This window comes from Microtus oregoni, unplaced genomic scaffold, assembly GCF_018167655.1.
Source record: "Microtus oregoni isolate MIOR12 unplaced genomic scaffold, Mior012 000072F_ref0000427, whole genome shotgun sequence".
In the NCBI taxonomy this organism is placed as follows: domain Eukaryota; kingdom Metazoa; phylum Chordata; class Mammalia; order Rodentia; family Cricetidae; genus Microtus; species Microtus oregoni.
The window spans coordinates 4,094,097-4,116,613 of NW_024543979.1; the positions used below are offsets into that span (position 1 = coordinate 4,094,097).

General features: G+C 42.7%; 1 protein-coding gene across 5 annotated transcripts in view; it reads left to right on the forward strand.

Annotated features, from left to right (window-relative positions):
* Ptpn13 (protein tyrosine phosphatase non-receptor type 13) overlaps positions 1–22,517 on the forward strand; it is a 192,181-nt gene that overhangs the window by 37,687 nt on the left and 131,977 nt on the right. For all 5 annotated transcript variants that reach the window (XM_041642029.1, XM_041642031.1, XM_041642033.1 and 2 more), the window contains exons 2-3: positions 6,665–6,784; positions 20,751–20,929. In XM_041642029.1, the coding sequence (XP_041497963.1) occupies positions 6,670–6,784; positions 20,751–20,929 (294 nt within the window). In that variant the 5' untranslated portion in view covers positions 6,665–6,669. The remainder of the gene's footprint in view (positions 1–6,664; positions 6,785–20,750; positions 20,930–22,517) is intronic.

The window sequence follows — 22,517 nt, forward strand, 5'->3', positions numbered from 1 at the left end:
TTCCACCATTGCTTTGTCTTTGTATTCAGGTTTTAACAATTTAGGACTTTTGGAGAAGTCCTGTTGCCTTGATTATTTATGTATTTTGTGATTCTGGTATTGGTGTCTGCAGTTGTTGAGTTAGACTAGACTTCAAAGTTTTCATGAGGGTTTTCTTGGTAAATAGTCTTTCTTTTTTCTTCTTTTTTTTTTTATTGAACTCTAGATTTTTCTCTGCTCCCCTCCCTTCCTCTCCCCTCCCCCCTTTACCCCTCTCCCCAGGTCCCTCTACTCCCAATTTACTCAGGAGATCTTGTCTTTTTCTACTTCCCATGTAGATTAGATCCATGTAAGTCTTTCTTAGGGTCCTCATTGTTGTCTAAATTCTTGCTTTATGTTTAAAAAACACCTATGAATGAGTACATGTGATAATTGTCTTTCTGGGTCTGGGTTACCTCACTCAAAATAATGTTTTCTAGCTCCATCCATTTTCCTGCAAAATTCAAGATGTCGTCATTTTTTTCTGCTGTGTACTCCATTGTGTAAATTACCACATTTTCCCTATCCATTCTTCACTTGAGGGACATTTAGGTTGTTTCCAGGTTCTGGCTGTGACAAACAAAGCTATGAACATAGTTGAGCACATGTCCTTGTGGCACAATTGAGCATCCATTGGATATATACCCAAAAGTGGTGTTACTGGGTCTTGAGGAAGGTTGTTTCCCAATTTTCTGAGAAATCGCCACACTGACATCCAAAGGGATTGTACCAGTTGGCATTCCCAGCAGCAATGCAGAAGTGTTCTCTTTACCCCACAACTTCTCCAGCACAAGTTGTCATCAGTGTTTGTGATTGGATGGTGTAGAGCTTACCTGAAGTCTTGGCTGTAATCGTCTGTGAGCTTGGACCATCTCAGCTATCAGCCTTGAAGTTGTTCTGGATGCAGAATTTTGAGGAAACTGCAACAGAGGCTTTCTGAAAACCTGGATCACCTGGGTTGCTTATCTTCATTGGTCCTTTTTAAACCACACACACACACACACACACAGACTTTTAAAGTTAACATGTACATGTGCATTAACACAAGTATGGAATGTGCAGTGTGCATAAGTCAGCTAAAAATATTTTTAGTTTTTTGTTTGAGCAGGCAAAAGGCATCTTTTAACTTTATAAGTCTGTTTGGACAGTATTACCAAACCTCTACTCATTTCATATGAAAGGATGCCATGTAATAATAAGTCATGAGGACTCAGTAGGTAACAAGATTTTTCATGTCTCATTCAGTCTCAGAATTTTTCTCATAGTATAGGGATTAACCTATACATCAGCTGTCCTGTTGTCTTGGTTTCTTTCTTCATGTCGGTAACCATGGTTTTCAGGAGGTCTCCTCCAAACAAATCTGGTCTTTATTAATTTTAAATGAATCCATAGCTTTTCATTTCCTGTGGAAACAAGCACATCCTTTTCCACAACATGACACATTTTCTAACTTCCATTCTGAAGTTAAGACATCCTTAAAATATATAGGTTGGTTTAATTTAGCAGTTTCCATAATCCAGGGTCTCTCAGCGCTATTGTTTCTTGTTCTTAAGCATTTAAAAATTCAAAGTCAACAAAGCATCATATAGGATCTAGATACCATGTGCATTTCCCAAGTTTATGTGCCCCACTGTTTTAATTACTTAACCCTTTCTTTAAGACTTCATTTTTTACCTATATTTTTATGACTGTACTCACTTTCTTTTCTTCACACTTAAGCACATTTAAAACATACTCTACCTATTTAGAGGGTTTTTGGCCTGGACTGGGCCCTCTATGTGCCCACACCCTCCTCCGACCACATGAGCCAAATCTTAAATTGTCACGCCAGCTGCTGTGCAGTTAACTTAGCACATGGTGCCCTGGTGGCCAGTTCTGTCCCCTTTGGGTTCACAGGCAGGTGCAGAAGCTGCGTCTAACCGTCCCAGCAGTGCCTCCCCATCCCAGCTCTGGGAAGTTGCTGTGTCCATGCTAGGCAGGCATTTGTACCTAATGCTGAGTAGTGCTTGGCTGTACAGCAGCCTCTTAAAGAGCTGTGCCTTTGTGTGCTGCAGGCAGTGGATCCACCTGAGAGACTGTGGTCACCAGGAAGCCTAGTCTGACTGTTGTTGTTGTTGGCTTTCTCGGGCCCTATGTGAATTTACAGTGGACGTTTCGGTGACACATGTGGTCAGACTTTCCTTTGGACCATTAGCTCACAAATCACTGCACGGACATTTGCTATTAATTGTGAAAGCTTGGCCTTAGCTTAGGCTTTTTTCCAGCCTGCTCTTATAACCTAAATTACCCTGTTTCTGTTAATCTCCGTTTTGCCATGTGACTTTCTTACCTTTCCTTAGTATGTGTTTAACTTGCTCCATGTCTCACTGGTTTCTCTGCCTTTTTTCCCCCACAGTCCTCTCTGCCTGGAAGTCCCACCTATATTCTCCTGCCTAGCTATTGGCCATTCAACTTTTTAGTACACCAGTCACAGCAGTACATCTTCACACACTGTATAATACTCCACAATAATAATACTTCAAATTAAAAATATATTGTAATTCAGTGCATCAGCATCAAAAGTGTCATTGTGGGTAGAAAAGGCAAGCAGTGGAAAAGTTTTGTTGCATAAAAAATTATTTTGGGTTTTAAACTCCTTCTTATATAAGGAATAATTATGTTTTAAAAACCAGCTTATTTAAAAGCATAAACAAAAACTTAAAAATTTTAATTTTAGTGGAATGCATGTGCATATACATATGCATCACAAATACGTTGCTGCTGCAATGATGTACTTAAGGCATAATCATAAACAAGTTACTTTCCATGATGTCACTTGTCTTTGTCTTTATTTCTCAAAGGCGGTTTCTCCATCTTTCTTTCATTACTTTTTTTCCCTCCCTCCTCTCTCTTTCGAGTTTTCCTGGATGACCTGGGATTTGTAGATCGACCAGGCTGACCTTAAACTCAGAGATCCGCTTGCCTCTGCCTCCCAAATCCCGGGATTAAAGGAGTGCGCCACCATGCCCAGGCCTCTTATTACCCTTTGATAGCAGAAATAATTGCAGCCACTTAAGCTAAAAAAAACCACCCATGGAGCGCGTAATTAAAGCGCCTTCCCTGCGTATCACAGGCCCTCTTTTCAGCCTGAATCTTTAGCATCTCTCTCTCTAGTTAGCTGCCAGTGGAGGGATGTAGTGTCTGGGGGAGAGGGGTGTCTGTGCCCGCCCTGTCAAGTTGCACTATCTGTCCACATCACACTTAAAACTGAGAACAAAGAGAGAGTAGAGAGCTGGGCAGTCTCCCCCCTACTTGAACCGAGTGTATGGTTAAGCATGACTGTTTCCCCTTGGCTCTTAAGGGTCTTCATTGGAACCACACTTCCTGTGACAGCCCGGAAAAGGTATTCCCCCAGCCAGCCAGCGCAACATCGGGGTCTCAGCCTGCTGTTCTCTGAGGCTACTCTAGAGTAAAGCAGTAATTGTAGACCTTGCTCTTCCTCCTCTCTCCCCTCCTTTCTTCTTCTTGCTTCTCCTGTTAGATGTTTGGTGGTTCTTTGTGCACTTACCTTACTACTTTGGGTTAGCCCCCTCACCCCTCACTCAGATCTAGCCACCCCACCCCCTAGTGCTGGTGAGGAATCTGTTTCTTGTTTTGTTTTCATTATAACTTTTAACTTATTCTTCTCTCATCTTGACCCTAGCTTCCCCTCGTTTCACTGCTCCCAGTTCCCTTCTACCTTCCCTCTCCCCTAGAGCTTCCCCTTAGTATCTGCAAGCTCCCAGCAGCCCTGTAGCTGGTTAGCGGGCCCATGCTCTTCTGGTGAGGAGGAACCTGTTTTAAACAGATTTTCACCTGCTAGTCGCCTGTTTGAAACACATTACTGCCGGGGCATTAGCGTCCGCACAGTGTTGCACAGCGGCATTACTGCCTACATTTTGGAACTTTCTTGTCCTACAGGAGGGTTTCCACTGCAGAGCCTGCCTTCTGTCCTTTCCCACCCATGAAACCATGGCTTCCTTTGATACCATGTGCCCCCTCACTCTTGTGGGACCGTAGAGTGGTAACAGATACTGGTCTAATGCCAGAGAACGCATCAAGCATGTCACGTGGTCCCAATACAGCCTCTCTCACTCCCTTGAGGTGAGAGCAAGGCCCCTTCCCACACCCCTTCAGCTTTAGGGGAGACATGAGAACCAGCACATCTCTTCAAAGAAGTCCTGCTTGTGCAATTTCTATCTGCGGGGTGTGTAGGCTGAGGAGCCATCTAACCGGTTCTCAGACTCTGGAAACTCGCTATGGGGTTCTCCTTCTCACAGGCCCTGCTAGTATCTGATTGTTGTAGTATCTTGATGCCTCTGTTGAAACTTGAGTCTATTAAAGCAGTTCATGAGGAAGATAATAACCCACGTATCTCTTAGCAGCTCATCTCCTATTATAATGATACGCTGTTGTTATGATGAAGCACATGGAAACTTAGAAACTTTTGGTGTGGGCAGAGGTGTGAGTGAATAACCTCATTTCTTATAGAAGCTGAATTGAAACTCTGCTTTCTCAAATGAAATGGTTTCATGTTTTTTCACTATATATAAGGACAAGCAGGTTAAAAGATAAGGCTGGCCTCACTTGTTGCTGGAACTGCCCCCCCCTCCCCTCTCTCTCTCTCTCTCTCTCTCTCTCTCTCTCTCTCTCTCTCTCTCTCTGTGTGTGTGTGTGTGTGTATTCCTAAAGATATAAGATGAAACTGCTCAATCTGTATGTTACTTATATGTGTCTGTTCTGGGCTGACCAGTTTGTATTGGATAACCAAAGGGTGTGCTTTTTTCTGGAGAAGACTTTTTCTCCTGATCCTTCATTGCTGTAGTTCTTTGTCTAGGCCTGAGGCCCCTTGAGCCTTCCTCTTCCATGTTAGCACGTTTGTGAGCGTTGCCTTGTTCAGCTCCTGTTTTAGCAGCTATGTTGGTGAGTCTTTCCGGGTGTTTCTTCTAGACATTTATAAGAGACAGTTCCACAGCAAACTCCATTTCTCTCTGTCTCTTACAATCCTATCACCCCTCTTCCACAATGCCCTCTCATCTCCTTTGAGGCAGGAGCTGTATTGTGCATGCATCAGTTGGGAGTGGGCTCCACAAGTCTGCATTTTTATCAGTTGTGGTTTTATGTAATGATTTCTCTTTGTTGAAAAGACAAGTTTCCTAGTAGTAGTTGGCCAGGTTTCCAGTCCCAGCATGGCTGCCCTCTTGTTAAATGGGCCTTACGTTCAAACAGAGAGCTGCTGGTTGTCTATGAGGTGTGTGTGTCACCACTGCACCCGTAGGTTATCTGCTGTGCCAGCCTTTGTGTGGATCATAGGCACCATAGCTGGGTAGGACTGTGGGTTGCTTCCCTCCTCAGGAAGCTTGCATGGCACCTTCTGGGTGAACATTAGTTACCAGGGAGGAGGCATTCATGTCGAATCCATCTCAGGATTTCTGGGCCTTGTGTTCAAAGTGCACAGTATCTTCAACAACAGAAACTTGCCTTCCACCCCTGCTAGAAAACCAATAACAACAGCAATAGCCTGTGTTTGGGAAATCTCTTGGACAACCCTGACCAACAACTAAAACAAGGGCCAATTTTTGCAAACATAATGAGTGTAGTTAGAAGATAACTACAGAGCTTATTTCATGCAGTTTGTCTAGTCTGCTTCTGACCCTGCCGGCCTCTGTCTTCCAGCCACTGCTCATCTGCCTTAGCATCTTGGTTAAGCAGGTTTGGGGAACCACAAGTCTGAGAAGTCTGTGTAAGGATCTGTTTCTCTGAGATAGATCAGCTCAGGAAAAGCACATGGGAGGCTTGTACGAAGCTGCCTGCATCTTCCCCTTCCCAAAGTAAAGGAGAATTATTGAGCCCAATAGAAAATCTCAAATCAGATCAGCTTATCACTTACTGAACATGTTATAAATATTGCCTGAGAGAAACTTTTCTGGTCTTTTGTTAATTCCATTACTGTGTGGTGTTAAATTATAAAACATTGTTGCAAGCTTAACCTCCTTCCTCCTCACAGATATCCAAAGTGGCTTCACCATTATTATTGTTCCCAAGGTGCTGAGGGAAACAGGTGCTAGGGGAAATGCCTTTTCTAGAGCAAGTGGGGAATTAGCAGCCTCGCTGAGTTTAGGAATAGTTCATTCCTTCAGTGTAAAGTTTTCATAATAACATATACATCAAAGAATACAGAAGTCTGTACTGAGCACAGGGATGCATTTCCTCATGCTCCCAATGTCCTCTTGTGATGACTGAGGGGCCTTCTCTCTATTCCTTTTTATGTTTGAGATGAAGCTTGGAGCTGAACACCAAAAAGCCTTGAACTACTTGCTTCGTCATCTGTAGTTTGGGGACTACTTAGTCCCCTGTGCTTTCTGTCTTCTCTCATGAGGTAGTCAACCCCACTCTTCTCAGGAGCCTTGCCATTAGCACTGTTAGGCAGACCAAGCAGCTGTTTTGAGGGTCTTTCTTTTGGTCTCTTCACTTTTCCCAGGTTTCAATCTGTAAGGTATATTTAGATCGAAGACCACACTGGAAGCTTAGGTGGATGGGAGTGTATACCTTGCCTCTGGTACAGGGCTTTCACTGATGGAAGGGCACTTACGTTGCTCACGAAGACGCTTTCTCATCTGTTTCCTAGGTAATATGCATGTGTCACTAGCAGAGGCCCTGGAGGTTCGGGGTGGACCACTGCAGGAGGAGGAGATATGGGCTGTATTAAACCAAAGTGCTGAAAGTCTCCAAGAACTATTCAGAAGAGGTAAGTCATGTCTTAAACATTGTATTTTACAGGTTGAATAGTTGAAACACATGTAGCCAGTAGTGAATTAGTTTCTGTTTCAGTAATCCTAGTTTTGGTTGAGTGTAAAAAGAAAGAAATACTTCATCTTAGGCATCTCAGGACTGGAAAAGTCCAGTTTGCTTGTATTAATTTGAACACACTGCGTATGCTGGCCACAGCAACAGCCACTGGAAACAGAGTGATTCTCGAAAGCACTTCCTGTTTGCTGGGAGCTCATGTTCCAGTGTCGAATGTAACTATTAATAACTGTGACAAGGGTCACGAAGCCAGGGCCTTGAGTGGCTTTGTAAGATCACCCAGGAGGAAGATTTGCCTGGGGAGAAAGGAAGAGAAGAGGGGCTCCAGAGCTCACTCCTCAAAGAAAAGTGGGAGGTGGTCTTAGAGGAAGGAGTGAGAAAACACTCCTGGCCGAGCGAGCAGGGGCTGCTTTCCTGCTGCCGCACCCAGGCATTGCGGACTGAATAAGGAGTCTGGTATCTCTCTTGTGAGTGGTTGCTTGATCCAGAAGGTTGACTTGCATCTGGGAGCTGGAAGTTAATAGGACTTTGGTTGTTCAAAACTATTTGCTGTGGTGTGGTTCATGTCAACGTGGATACCACCTGTGTGGACAAAGGCTTTATCTAATGGAAGAACCAGTCTTTAAAACTTTGGTTGGGTGTCTAGGTGTGGTAGCGCATGCCTTTAATCTCAGCACTCAGGAAGCAGAGGCAGGCGGATCTCTGTGAGTTCAAATTCAGCCTGGTCTACAGAGTGCGTTCCAGGACAGCCAGGGCCGTTACACAGAGAAACCCTGTCTTAAAAAAAAAGAAAAGAAAAGAAAAGAAAGAAAAAAGCAAATAAGTAGTCTTCCCAGTGTGGGCTCTGGACCAATGGCAGAGCCTCACCGAGACCTTGTCAGAATGCACATGATCATGCCCACACCACAGAGCCCCGAAGGTAGAGCCACTCGGGATCTTAGGAGCTTGTCCTCGAGGACGTTATGATGCACACTGCAGTTTGAGAAATGTCTTAGGACAGAATTGCCAACCGCCATGTGCACGAGAACCCTCAGAGGAGGGTTAGAAGAGCACAGGAGGACGACGTCTAGAGCAAATGGAAAGAAGGGGAGACCAGGGCTCTGGAGTTGGCTGGAGCTTGGTCGTTGATACTGCTGTACTGAGAACGACTGCTCGTTACCCAGGGGACCGCTTGTTACCCAGGGGACCGCTTGTTACCCAGGCGACCGCTTGTTACCCAGGGGACCACTTGTTACCCAGGCGACCGCTTGTTACCCAGGGGACTGCTTGTTACCCATGGGCTGCTGCTCATTACCCAGGGGGACCTCTTGTTTCCCAGGGGCATCTTCTTGTTACCCAGGGAACTGCTTATTACCATGGGGGATCGCTTGTTACCTGGACTTGAAAGACTGTTACTGAGATACATGAAGACCTCAGTTTATAGCTGGGACTAGTCTAGGTAACAGAATAATTTTCACCTAAAATCATTTACCAAATCTTGTTTATTTTAAATAAGCACTCAACTTTCTCAGAAAATTCACTTACAGGCAGTCCAAAGTGTGGCAGTATATAGCCAAAGTATAGATCGTATTGCCGTGCTTCAAAGGTGTCATTCTCAATTGGCCGTTAACAATATTCAGTTATGTTAGAAACATCTCCTTGTGAGGTGCTGTGGAGGGGCCAATGGATGGAAGGTGTTGCCCTTTGGGCATTGATTCGGATCAGAGTGTGCCGGAAGGATGACAGAGATAGCACGCACTGCAGATATGCAGCAAGGGAGTGAGAGCAGCTTTGTTGCACCAACTGCCGTGACTCAAGGCATGGGAAGCATTTCACCTCTCTCAGTACCCTGAGGGCTTTTCCCTCTTTACATCTCATAATGCTGCTAGAGACTGCAAGCTGTATTTATGGCCCTCATCATTGAGCAGCGGTTGTTGCCTAATGCATTGGCACTTTACAATAAAGACTCATGAGCTGTATTGTAAAATTCACTGTGAGGCAGCTGTGTGTGTCTCATACACTGTTCAGTGGGAATTGCTTGCTGGATGGCCCTCAGTCTAAGTAGCTAACAGAATAATATCAGTAATAAGAGCAAATTAAATTTGGCTCCTTTGATAGTTGGGAAATCACCAGACATTATGATTGCCAATTGGCCATTTCCATTTGTTAGGAAAAAGCAAGGTTAGAAGGAACGGCGGGCTGCATTCCTGCCACCCAGCTCCAGGTCGCCTGGCTAGCTTGCCCCAAAATAACAACACCCAAATTGTATTCTTTTAAACACTGCTTGGCCCATTATATCTAACCTCTTCTTGGCTAACTCTCACATCTTGACTAACCCGTATCTAAAAATCTGTGTAGCACCGCGAGGGTGTGGCTTACCAAGAAGATTCTAGTGTACGTCCATTTTGGGCTGGAGCTTCATCGCGTCTGACGCAGAGAGGAGAGACATGGCGATTGTCTCACTTCCCTCTTCCTCCCAGCATTCTGTTCTGTCTACTACACCCACCTAAGGGCTGGCCTATCAAATCGGCCAAGGCAGTTTCTTTATTAACCAATGACCTTCCTCCATCAGCAAGGGTTTGTTTGTTTTACAGGAAATCTTTACATTTGATAATGCATTGCCGTTTTCCTGTGAGTTTTCCTCCTGACTCTGATACAGCAGATGAAATGGTTACTAGTTGATTAGTCAGGGACAGACTGTGGTTGTTTTGATGCTTTAGATACGTTCATGAGTAACCCTGGGACGTTGGGGGAAAGCAGATAGAATGCATAGCTTATTGTATTTTTCTGAAATGTGTATTCCCATCTTGGCCATCTTCATCTTTCTGTGTCGTTTGTATAAACCTTTCTCTGTTCTTGTTCGTGGCTTTCCCACTGTCGTCTTGAGCCTTCTGTTGCCCTGTGTCCTGTCAATGTACGTGCGTAGAGCTAAAATTCCTGTGATTGGAGGTGGAAGCCACACTCCTGGGAGATTGCTGGGCAAGAAAATAGCCCAGTGCTTCCTTTCCAGCTTTCTAGCAATTTAAAGCTTGTAGCAGTTTTTAAAACTGAGATCTTGATTCCTGTTATTCATAGGATAATGATGTGGAAACATGGCCTCATTGGAAGGTACTTCCTTGGCCTTTGAAGTAGTTTTCTCCTCCTCGGGAGAAAGGAGACTAGGAACCCTGACAGTTACTAGTGTGGCAGTGACGATGGTGGTAGTTCTCCTTTGCTGCGTCCTGAGTATACCCGCCCCCAAGATTGCTGATCACAGTTGAGGATTACCTGTGGTTGCACATGTGGTCTGGCTTTGTAGAACTACAAAGTCTGTAGTGACTTGAAAAGAACATGAAGGCTCAGTCTCGAGGCTGTAACTCAGGTCTGTTAATGATTGATTTAGAGGTGGTTTGTAATCCTTTTATTTTGAGTAGGAGAACTGTAATAATTTTTAGGGAGAGTGGATGCTGTTGATGGCCTGGAGCTTTCCTCTTAACTACTCTGCACTCAGTCCTCCCTAATCTGCCCTGACCATTGCTGCCCGTCCTCCCTAATCTGCCCTCATCATTGCCACCTGTCCTCCCTAATCCATCCTCACCATTGCCGCCTGTCCTCCCTAATCGGCCCTGACCATTGCCGCCAGTCCTCCCTAATCCGCCCTGACCATTGCCGCCTGTCCTCCCTAATCTGCCCTGACCATTGCAGCCCTGTGACCCTTGCTTTGTGGTTGCTGCAGTGTTTCCTCCTCTGTCTTCACCTGCTCATGCTGTAACTTTGGTGTGGGTGTGTGGGGGCATACATACATACATACATACATACATATATATATTAATAAGTAGCAGGAGACATAGTTTTACATTTTTGCCAGGATGAGTAGTTATTATTCTTTAACTTGAATGTGATAATTGAAATGAAATTTCTGGAGGAATTGCATCTGGGGTCTCAACAAATTTTATCTTCCTCATTATATGCTTCTTGGTCTGTCTTTATTGTTATTATTGTATTGTTTGTATGTAATGGACTTTTAAAAATGCATGGATATTCTAAATATTTGAGATAAAAGTAGATATGAAAATAGGATTTTGAAAACATTTGACTTTTTGGGTTTTTTTGTTTTGTTTGTGGCGAGGGGGGGTGGGGGGGTTGAGACAAGGTTTCTCTGTGTTACCTTGGCTGCCCTGGAACTCTTTGTAGAATACTCTGGCCTCATTGAGATCCACCTGCCTCTGCTCCCTGAGTGTTGGGATTAAAGGACTGTACCACCATACCTGGTGTCTTATTTGATCTTGTTCAGTTATTGGGAAGTAGAACTATATGAGCAGAGGATTATATAAATTTTTTTAAAAAAAAAATCAGAATTCCATCTATATCTCCTGCACACAGATATGCAAAAAACAATAGTATATCTATATAGCAGCAATTGGAAATTAAAATTTCAGTTAACCATTTTGTCAAAATGTGAAAATTAAAATACGAAAATTAAAAATGAAAAAGTTATTAATAAATAGGAGGAAAATAAATCTGAGGAAAAATAAGTGAAGACCTATATAATGAAATTGGAGACCAAAATAAATGGAGAGCTCTGTTTGTTCCTGGTGAGAAGGCTTCTCACTAAAGGGCAGCAGTCTTCTCTATAACGACAGAATGTAGTCCCCATGGGCTGTCACTCTGCCCAAAGTGAGAGCGCCTCCTAAGATTTAACAGAAGTTTATTGGAACTAAAAGTCGCCAAAACATCTTTGAAAAGAAAAAAGCAAATGCTGAAGACTCACACTGCTTAATTTCAAGATTTACTCTGAAGTTATAGTAACCAAAATACACAAACTGTTATTAAACATAATAGAGTCCAAAAATAAATCTTCATTGATAATGAACTGCAACTTGGCTTCCTGGGACTTTTTAGTGCTTTTATAGCAAAATACAAGAAAGTTTTTATGACTGAAAATTTTCAGGTAAATCTCTAGCATGTTCACCCTTTAAAAGACTAGGGCCTGCCTGTCACTCTTCACTGCATTCCCGTTTATCTGCTGTCATAGCTGAGTTGATCAAGAGGGTGCATCAGTTGTCTTTGACACGCCGCGTCTTGTTTATATTTGTAAGGCCAGAAGTAACAGGTCCTTCAAGTTAAATGTGTTTGAACTAGATGAAATGGTCCTATTTGTTCCATGGAAACAAACTATAAAACATAAAATTAACATTTGGCATTCTTAAAATGAACGGTGTAGGTTGTCTGCCAAGTGTATGAAGTATCTGTAGAGAACAACCCCTACTCTGATAACACACTGGTAGTACACTGCTGGCATTGACTTTTTTTTTAAATTTATGCCTTCTACGTTAGGCAGTTTAATATCTCTTAAAGAGCTTAGAGGGGAGATTGCCATAGCATCTATTCTCTTAGAAGTCCCATCCTTGGTGAAATGTAACTTTACCTACTGGGTGGTTTTCATTTTTACACTTAGAAGATTTTTTTAAAATGTTGGTATAATATGTACAGTAAATTGTATTGTTCTTGATTGTACTACCTAAAGGAGAACAATTTAGGTCTCATTTCTCACCTAAAATTATTTCTTATACAATAACTTAAATATAATTTGGGTAAAATAGTTAACTGGTTACACTTTCTGGCTTTGCTGTTGCTCTTGTGTTTGTTTCCCTTGCAGCTTTATAAGATGCAACCAAGAACACACAGAGTGTTACGGAAGTGTATTAAGTCATATATACCCCCATTCTGTGATGGACTTGTCAATTGGCACAACACTGAAATAAGGATAAGAACAAGCAGCATGTTAGGAGAGCCTGGTACCGTCCTGTAACACTGATCCCTGCACAGATGGAGCAGTGGTTCCCACTTGTGTTAGGAGAGCCTGGTACCATCCTGTAACACTGATTCCTGCACAGATGGAGCAGTGGTTCCCACTTGTGTTGAACAGTGAGTTGATGTGGACATATGAAATACTGGGTAGCATCCCATGCCCTTTCTTGAGAATTGCACAGAAGTGCTGTGTGGCTCAGAAACACAGGCCTATATTGTTTCTTAATGACTTCAAACTCTAGAGTCAGACATTTTATAAGTATATTTGGTCATAGTTGAACATCTAGCCACACAGAATTTCAGGGTCAGGCTCAATTCTCTACCTGAATAATTGAGTGTTTTGTTGCTGAGAAATTCAAAGAAGTATTTCTTATAATAAAATTCAAAAGCAGCCCTTTTGTGACCTGAAATCTTCAAATTGAGGAGTTACAGTCACAGTAGAACAGGGTTGCAGGGCACATTTAAAAGCTATGGGCCCATGGAACAAACCAAAATTGTAGGCAGATTTATTTCTTTTAAGTGCAGTCAGCTCTCCATATGTGTGAATTTTATCCCATGAGTTCAGCCGTGGATTGAAAATGCGTCTGTGTCTGTACTGAACACAGGCAGGGTTTTATCTTGTCATTACTCCCTGAGCAGTGCACTACAGCAACTGTTGACATAGCATTGGGCAGTATAAGTAATTATACAGGAAAATAGCATAGCTTCTGTGTAAATGGCATACCATTTTATGTATAGCCTTTGAGTATCTCCAGGTTTTGGTGTACATGGAGGGTTCTCTAACCAGTCACCCAGGGATACAGATAGACAACATTATTATATATAACGACATCGTATCTGCTCTTTAGAGAATTCATAGTTTCTATCCTTAACCATATAATTGTAGGAGAAATGTGTGGAATAGCAGTATAAAACATTGTATCCCTAATTTGTTGATGACAGATATTTCTGTCCTGCCTAGTCCCAAGGCAGTCTCAAAGAAATACACAGAGGTCTACATTAATTATAAACTGGTGGGCCTATTAGCTGATGCTTTCTTATTAACTAAATCTTACATCGTACATTAACCCTTAATTCTTGTCTGTGTTAGCCATGTGGTGTGGTACCTTTATTTATTTATTTTTTTGGTCTTTCGAGACAGGGTTTCTCTGTAGCTTTGGTGTCTGTCCCTGAACTAGCTCTTGTAGACCAGGCTGGCGGCTTGGTACCTTTTGTCAGTGAGGCATTCTCATTGTGCTTCCTGCAGACTGAGCCTTTCCTTTTACCAGAATTTTCCCATTCTGGTTTCCCCATCTGTGCTTCCTGCCAGGCTACTGGCCAATCAGTGTTTTATTAAACCAATACAAGTGACAAATCTTTACAGGGTACAAGACCTTTGTCCCACAGCAATTTGTCATAATTTTTAGAGGTTTAATTTTATTGGTAGTGAAGATTGTTGCCTTAGTTTGATTTCTGTTGCTGATAAAACACCATGATCAAAAGTAACCTGGGGATGAAAGGCATTTATTTCATCTTATACTTTCAGGTAGCAGTCTATCACTGAACTGTCAGGGCAGGAACCTAGAGAAAAGAATTGAAGCAGAGCAGGAACCAAGAGACAGGAACTCAGGCAGGACAGGAACCTGGAGGCGGGAACTCAGGCAGGGCAGCAACCTGGAGACAGGCACTGAAGCAGACACCACTATGGAGGAACTCTGCCTACAGGCTTTTCTCTAACACTTGCTCAGCCTGCTTTGTTATATAATGGAGATCACCTGCCTAGGATGGCCCACATCAATCAAGAGATACTCCCAGGCTTACCTACAATCTAATCTTATGGAGACATTTTTTTCAGTTGTGCTTCCCTCTTCTCAGATGACTGTAGCTGATGTCAAGTTGAAAAACAAAACAAAAAACTGACCAGGATAACCAGAAGACACGAGAAGCTAAAGAAAAATTAGATAGGACTGTGTCTTATGTCTTACTATGTTAAAAAAAAAAAAAAAAAAAACTGAAGTAGTCCTGGGATGTGATGGGAAAGGAAGAAGGAAATGGAGCTTTCTTCTTAAGATGTTTGAGTTAGGTGACCAAATGAGTCTGTGGAGGAAGAAAGTAAATGTTAGGACCAGCTTCCTCTTCCCATGACCAGACAGTTAACTAAGATCTTAATAGTTCTATATTACCAAGTTGCATGATTCTAGGTTCTAAAGAATCTTGTAAATACTTGAACTACGAAATGAATAATTATCAAAAGCTATGCCGAGATCTCAGTAGTAGGTGCTTAGGCATACAGCTTGACTCTGAGTGATGGGAACAAAGGAAAAGGAGGGGAGAAGGGAGAGAGACATTTGTATGACTGTCATTGTTAAGAAATAAGATATTTTATTCTAGTCTAGTGAAATTTTAAAAAGCTCATAAGGTGGATTGATTAGATCGGTTGACAGTTTTCTGTAATTTTTGTTACCAGACTTTTTCTACTTCTATTATAAATAAGACAAATTCTAATGCTGATACTGTGGTGATTTATATTTAAATAAATATTTTCATTAATGAAATCATGTTGTCATTCAAGGTAATTTTAGCTTCAGTAAAACATCAATTTGGCAAGTTGTATAATTAGCTACTCTTGTACTAATTAACTGGATTGTCAACTTTTAAACCAAGTATTTAAACTTGAGGTCTTTGCTAACTATGTGTGCTGTACCTTTAATAGACTACTGAGGGAAGGGACATTCTCTGAGGAATTTAATTCACGTCTCACAATACTTTGTTCCTCAAATGTTTTATATTTCTAATATGATTTGTAGGTAAAAGATACAAAGATAAAAGAAAGAAACTCAGACCTCTTCTGAGACATGGAGAACACAGCCGTGAGATCCAGCTTTGGAAACTCTGGACTTGTCTGTGGTGTGCTCGCTGGCGTCCTCTGGGAGTGATGTGCGCACTGTCTTTGAGAAGTTTTATAACTTGGTACTGATGAGGCTGTTCTACATGATTTCCCCCCAGTCCTCACAGCAGCTTTGTGGGCTCAGAGTTGCCTTACAGATGTGGGAGGTGAGGGCAGGGACTAAGTTGTTCTTAAGATCACAGTTCTGAGTTCTGAACATCAAGCCGAGGGCTTGGACTTGGGTGTCTTCTGCTTTGGTCTGACTCTTAACTGTTTTCTACTCTTGTCTAACTGCGTGAAGTGAACATTCTCTGACACTCTCTAAACTCGTGCGTGCGTAAGCTTGTGGCTTTGGATGATATCTGATCTGAGACTCAATACAGCATAATCTAAGTGCTGGAGACTCACAGGCTTGTGATAGCTTATATGAAATGCTTTTCAGCAGCTGGCTGTATCAGAAAACATCAATGACATCAAATGCCTTTGAGTTTATTTTGAGTGTGCCTGTTACAGGGACACTCAAAAGCATGAGGACATTTTATTTTCAGAAAGTGATTGTTGTTCTGTCCTGTTTCATAGTGGAGTAAGTGACATTTAATAATGGTAACAAAACTTAGGAATAAATAAATTTTCTCATTTTATAATTAACCATTCTATTGTAGATACTGTAATTTCAGTAGATCATAGTCTACCACAAAATGCTACTATGAGAAAGTGGCGAGTCAGTGACGTGGCTCAGCAGATAAAGACACTTGTAAGTCTGACAGTCTCTGTTAAAAAAAATGCAGGCGGAGGGGAGAGGCAGAGAGGCAGTGGAGAAGGAGGACGATGATGATGTGGAAAGGCCAAAATGAAGAGTAACTGTTTTAAGCAATTTTTGTTTAATCCTAATTTATATCAGGTGATTGATTTAACAATGCATTAATTCTAAGAAAAGAACTGAATTTTTAGAGAATGCTGTATCATAGAGTAACTCTATCAAATCCTTCAGCGTTTTGGACAGTTACCTCTGCATAGAGTTGTGCTAGTGACCCTGCCAGGACACAGGACAGGGGTTCTGTAAATTCTCCACTTGAACCACTAGAGCTCAGACAGGAGCTCATACATGAAGTGTCTATTCTGATCTTAAAATTAGTCCCTGCTGCTTTTGCCTTTTTCCCTTATACCATGTTTATAACCTAATTATAATAATTTGCCTGGTTTTCTTTTTGAGACAAGACTCTTGCTATGACCCCAAGATGTCCTTAAACTACTAAAGGCTGTTCTCTCAGACTCCAACCTCCCTGCCTCCAGCCTCAGCCTCCGGAGTGCCAGGATTATAGGCGCAGTTTAAGGTGGAAATCTAAAGGAAATGCAAGCACCCAAGAAGAAAGCATGACTGTTGAGTGGTGTGTGTATGTTTTTTTTTTTCAAACAGAACACTGAAATATTCTCTAAATTGTTTCTTTATATATCAAATTTCTGTGTTTTTCTAACTTCACCTACGGCTGCTTGAAACTCTGCCCCAGCAACTCCTCCTGTGGAATGTCAGTGAAAGTCTCCAAGTAGAACCACACTGGCTGCTGGGAATGTTTATCAGATTTACTTTTTCATAATAATAGCATTCTTGGAGTACAGTCAGCACATGGCTAAAATGCAGGACATAACACTGTAAGCTTCTGGAATCTACTTTTTAAATATTACTTTGCAAACATTCTTTGAAGGATCTTGAAAACATTTGTTTTAGATTCTTTCCTTTTAGTTGTCCGGAAGTAGGAATTAAAGAGTGGTCCCAGCCACAGCTCCTACACTCCCTCACATGTAGGTTTACAGAAGCTTTTATAATTATTTAAGAATACAGTTTGTGGGGCTGGAGAAATGGCTCAGTGGTTAAGAGCACTGACTGCTCTTCCAGAGGACCTGGGTTCAATTCCCAACACCCACGTGGCAGCTCACAACTGTCTGAAGATCCCGTTCCAGGGGATCTTCACACCAATGCACATAAAATAAAGGTAAATAAATCATAAAAAACTAAACAAAGAATACAGTTTGTGGTTTGATTACATTACCTAGGAATCTAGCACTTAAATGTCACATAGATGTTGTAGAAACCGACAGCGATGTGTTCTGTGGTCCTCCTGCCCCGGGTTTATCACATGGCCTTGTAAAATCACTTTGGAAACATTTGTGGCTTTTCTGTATGTTTTTAAAAGAGCAAGATCATGCCACCCCCTCCACTTTATAATTCAGTTTCTCCATGTTTGCTACCATTCTTCTGCCAAAATTGCCGCTCTTCCCTCTCTAGACTCAATTTCCTGACTGTCTCTGAGCTGACTTTCTCTCTGGAGCCCACCCTCAGTGGTACTCCTGTGCTCACTCTCATTTTAAAGGCCACATAGGGTTAAAGAAGAAAGAAAGGAATTTTGTCTGCGTTGTGGTTGAGGTAATGTTTTTTGTCCACAAACCACCTTTTGTATTATTATCTGTTTGTCAGATGTTTTATGCATTTGTCTTCTGCTTATTTATATATGCTCTGTCTCCTCAGTAGTCATCGGGGGGGGGGGGTCTCATAGTAAATGACCTACAGTACTGATCATATTATGTTAAAACATGTAGTTGCTAAGGTTATTAATAAACATTAGATATTTTATAAACATGCACAAACAGCAGTTGTATAAGGTGAAAGTTAAATACATATTTTTCCTATAATAGTAGGTGTGAGTAACGTTGGTTGTGTTGGTGAATGAATACATTTCTTCATTTCAATAAAAACGACTACATTATGTATTCCTTTAATGATGCGGAGGCACAGGTGTGAGGTCAGAGGGTAACTTTCAGGAGTCAGAGCTCTCCCTCCACCATGCATCTGAAATTGAGCCCAGCCCTCAGGCTTGGCACCAAGCACCTCTACCTGCTGAGCGTCTCACCTGCTCAGTAATTTTTAGGTTTAGCCTTATGCCCCATGCCCACCCCAGACTGGCAGTGGGTCATTTCATCCTCGGGACTTTCTAGTTTAGTCTACCGTGCTGAAGACAGGGTAGAGCAGTCTGTGGGCAGAGGATGAGACCAGCCAGCCCTCTTCTGAGCATTTCGACTTCTCGGTAGTGTTCATGCCTCTGTGTTTGCGCTGATTTTTAACAGTCTCCATTCAGAATGGAGGCAGATTTTCAGAAACTATAAGGACTGTCTCTAAACTAAAGGCTGTTAAGAACTGGCCCTGTGTTACTGGTAGATTACCCATACCCCAGTGGATAGTCTACACCTGCTTACATATGGTCAGCTCTAACTGAACCTAAGGATAATAATATAAGAATAATGACCACAATAGTAATAATGGTAAAGAATTTAGGAAGTCAGGAAGGAGACGGGTGGGTAGGTGCTAGAGAGAGGTAGGTGAAGGGAGGTGGTGAGGGGAAAGCATAGATAAGATCAAAAAATACAGCAGATGCATGTATGAAAACATCAATGCGTAAATAAGAATACTATTTCTAAAAGAATTGACATTTAGAGTTCCAGATGCCCAATTCAAGTTCAGACCTTGGTAGTGTGGAGCTGGCCAAAGGCCATGAAGAACTGATAGCAGTGTGAAGACTCGCAGTGTTGATGATATTAGAGAGGAGGTGAGACCCTGCTTTCAGGGATTGCTGGAAGAAACATTCAGTCCCCATGGTGGGAATACCCCAAGACTCAGTCCTTGGTCTTCAAATCTCATGACTTTCAGCATCCATTCCATCCATCAGCAATTCCCCACAATGTAATCCAGCCGTGACATTACCCCACACTCCAAATCCAACTGCTTACTTGAAATCGCCCTTAGAATATTTTCAAAGGTCTCTGTAAGTCCCAAAGAAGAGTTCTCATTTCTGCCAGCGCCTTCCAGCTCCCATGTCCAGCCTGCTATCCGTAGTTTCCTGTGTTGAGGCTGATGTGACATCATTTTTCAGTTACTTAAATCAAACCGTCACACCATCTGGATTTTGCTCCTCCTCTCATCCTGTCTAATCTTCCAGGAAGTTCTGTTATCACTGACCTGCTGCTGCAGCCTGGCTGCTCGGCTCTGACTCCTTACAGATAGGAATGCATTGGCTTCAGTCAACTAGTGTTTTTTCCTGAGTGGGCAATCTGAAAAGAATTCCTTTCACACTCTTTTATTGTGTCTCAACATCTTAAGATTCTGAGTGATACCTCTGCCTAAGTTTTAGTAGAAAAACAATATGTACGTTGGCTGGAATTTATTTTTTTATTTTTAAGTCATGTCTTATTTATTTGTGCGTTTCTATATACGTGTAGGGTTTCCGTGTGCCACCGCCCATGTGCGGAGGTCAGAGGCCAGTTGGCAGTAGTTGCTTCTCTCCTCCCACCACGTGGAACACAGGGATTGACCTCAGTGTGTCAGGCTTGGCAGCACGTGCCTTTACTCACCGAGCCATCTAACTGGCCTACATTTTTATTTATTTATGTGTAAATGTTTATGAATTTACAATGCGGAATTTCCCTTTCGTGATGGCATTTTGAAACCCGGAAGCATAAGAACATGAGTTTTGATTCCCAGTACTCATGTAAAAAATACAAAATAAAACAAGTCTGGTAGCATGCACCTATAACCCCAGCACTGGTCGGCAGAGGCAGGAGGTTCCTGGGCAGTGCTGGCCAGCCATCATAGCCGGTCAGTCAGCCCAGCGTTGGTTGGCAGAGGCAGGAGGTTTCTGGGCAGTCCTGGCCAGCTGTCATATAGCCCATCAGTCAACCCAAAGTTCCGAGAGAGCCATAGAGGAAGATGCTGAAGGGCAGTGTGTCCTCCTCTCCTCGCACACCCTAAGCCCTTTTCTGAATCACGTGTTCTTAACTTTCTGATACAACATCTGCAAATAAGCCATGGGAAGGCCAGTGAACTCTAGAATTTATTCACAAGGTTTTATGCTTATAGACAGTGTCTTGAAATTATAGTTTTCACTGAGCACTCAAAAGAATCCTAATCAGAAAATGGAGAAGTACTGACCCTTCTCCTTTTCTGTGTATCAGTATAACCGGGTTTAACTTTTATGACGAGTCTCTACGACCTGCCTTCAAGATGTAAGTGATGAAGCCAGATTAAAGGCTTTACTGTGAACAGTGATAGTAGCTGTGTCTAGGAGACACCTGCTCTCATACCATATTCATTTCGTGATAAAACTGCACAGTAATGTCTGTGCAGTTAAACTGGGACATCTGTGAGGTGGCTACAGTGTCTTCTAATTCTGATTTTAAACAGTTGTCATTTCTCCTCTTTTCATTTGGGGCTTACACCAACCAGTGAGCATTGCTGACCCTGCCGCCCTTGGCTTCATCATCTCCCCGTGGTCGCTGCTGCTGCTGCCCTCTGGCAGTGTGTCCTTTACAGATGAAAACATCTCCAACCAGGACCTGCGAGCGTTCACTGCTCCAGAAGTGCTTCAGAACCATTCGCTAACTTCCCTCTCAGATGTCGAAAAGGTAAATATCAACTCTTCATTTATTGTGTTGTTGTTATTTTGATAGAAGTAGGGCAGGTCAAAGCAATGGACTCCCCTCACTCGTCCATGGAAAAATCCTTTGAATTTCAAATAATCGTATGCGTGTGTGTGTGTGTGTGTGTGTGTGTGTGTGTGTGTGTAAGAGAGAGAGAGAGAGAGATACACAACTCAAATGTATATATATTATTCAGGAAAAGATTTTGACTTGGGAAAAATGTTTTAAAAGGTGAATCATAAATAAATTCTGATGGCTAAAGTGTGCACTGTGAGGTAGACTGCCCAGAGATAAGGTGGACATGTGAGTCCCCAAAGGCTATGTGAGGGTCTGTAGTTCATGCAAGGAAAATGGGGCCACATGACTTTAAACAGGGAAGGGACAAGATCATACACATTTTCAAAATGCCAACTAAAGGTTAGGGAATGGGTTGGCCAGGAACAAGGCTGAAGACGAGGAACGTTAAAGACTGATGTGCTGACCGGAAGCAGACATGGTGAAAACCAGCAAAAGCAGACAGATATAAAACACCAAATTAACTGCACACAGCATGTTGAAAATGTCTGAGGTGAATGAGAACTTCCAAGGACAACATCGCTTTTTCTTTCCCCTGTGGTCTGTTCTCTGTAGGAAGCACGCAGGGGTAGAGAGACTCTCCGCACCGTGGTGCCCCCCTCTGCTCATTGCCTTCATCAGCCAGTGAGGCCTTCCATGCAGGCCATCTCTGCTGCCGTCCAGCGGGCATTACTGATCCCTGCACCCCAAGCCCTTCTTACACAGCATCTGCTGTGCACCCTCATGCACTTGCTTCATGGGCCTTGTTTTCTTAGTGAATATTTACGAAAAGCCTGTTTGTCCAATTTGATACTGAGTCCCTGTGTTCTGTCCCAGCGATCCCTCACCCGTGACACACACATCACCACCACCTGGGAATTTGCTGCTAGTGAAATTGTCACCTGTACTCTTAGCATTAAGAAGGCAGAGGCAGGAGAATTGCTCTAAGTTTGAGGCCAGCCTAGGCTACCTGGTGGGTTTCAGGCCAGCCTGAGCATTTTTGCCTTACTCAGGCTAAAGTGGATGGAATAGGCCTCAACCCTACACAAAGAACTGCAGGCAATCGAGGAGAGCTGGGAGAGGGAGAGGTGGCCGTCCCGGGGACGAGCACACCAGCTGACTGTCCAGTGCCAGCTGGTCATCCCTAAGAAGAGTAACATTCTATAGCACGAGCAGGCTCTGTTGAGGAATATGTATGTAATAATCAACTGTGACAACAGAGGCCGTGGATGTGAAGGAAACGGAGGAGGAACACATGAGAGAGAGACTTTGGAGGGGACAAAAGGGGAGGGAGAAATGGAATTATAACCTCAAAAATTAAAAAAAAAATTAAAAACTATGAAAAAGAAAACAAGTCATTTGACATATTTAAGAAGTATAGCCAGCCAGCGATGGCACATACTTTAATCCTAGCACTTGGAAGGCAGAGGCAGGCAGATCCGTGAGTTCGAGGCCAACTTGGTCTACAAAGGGAGTTTCAGGACAGCCAGGGCTATACAGAGAAAACAATGAGTTTACA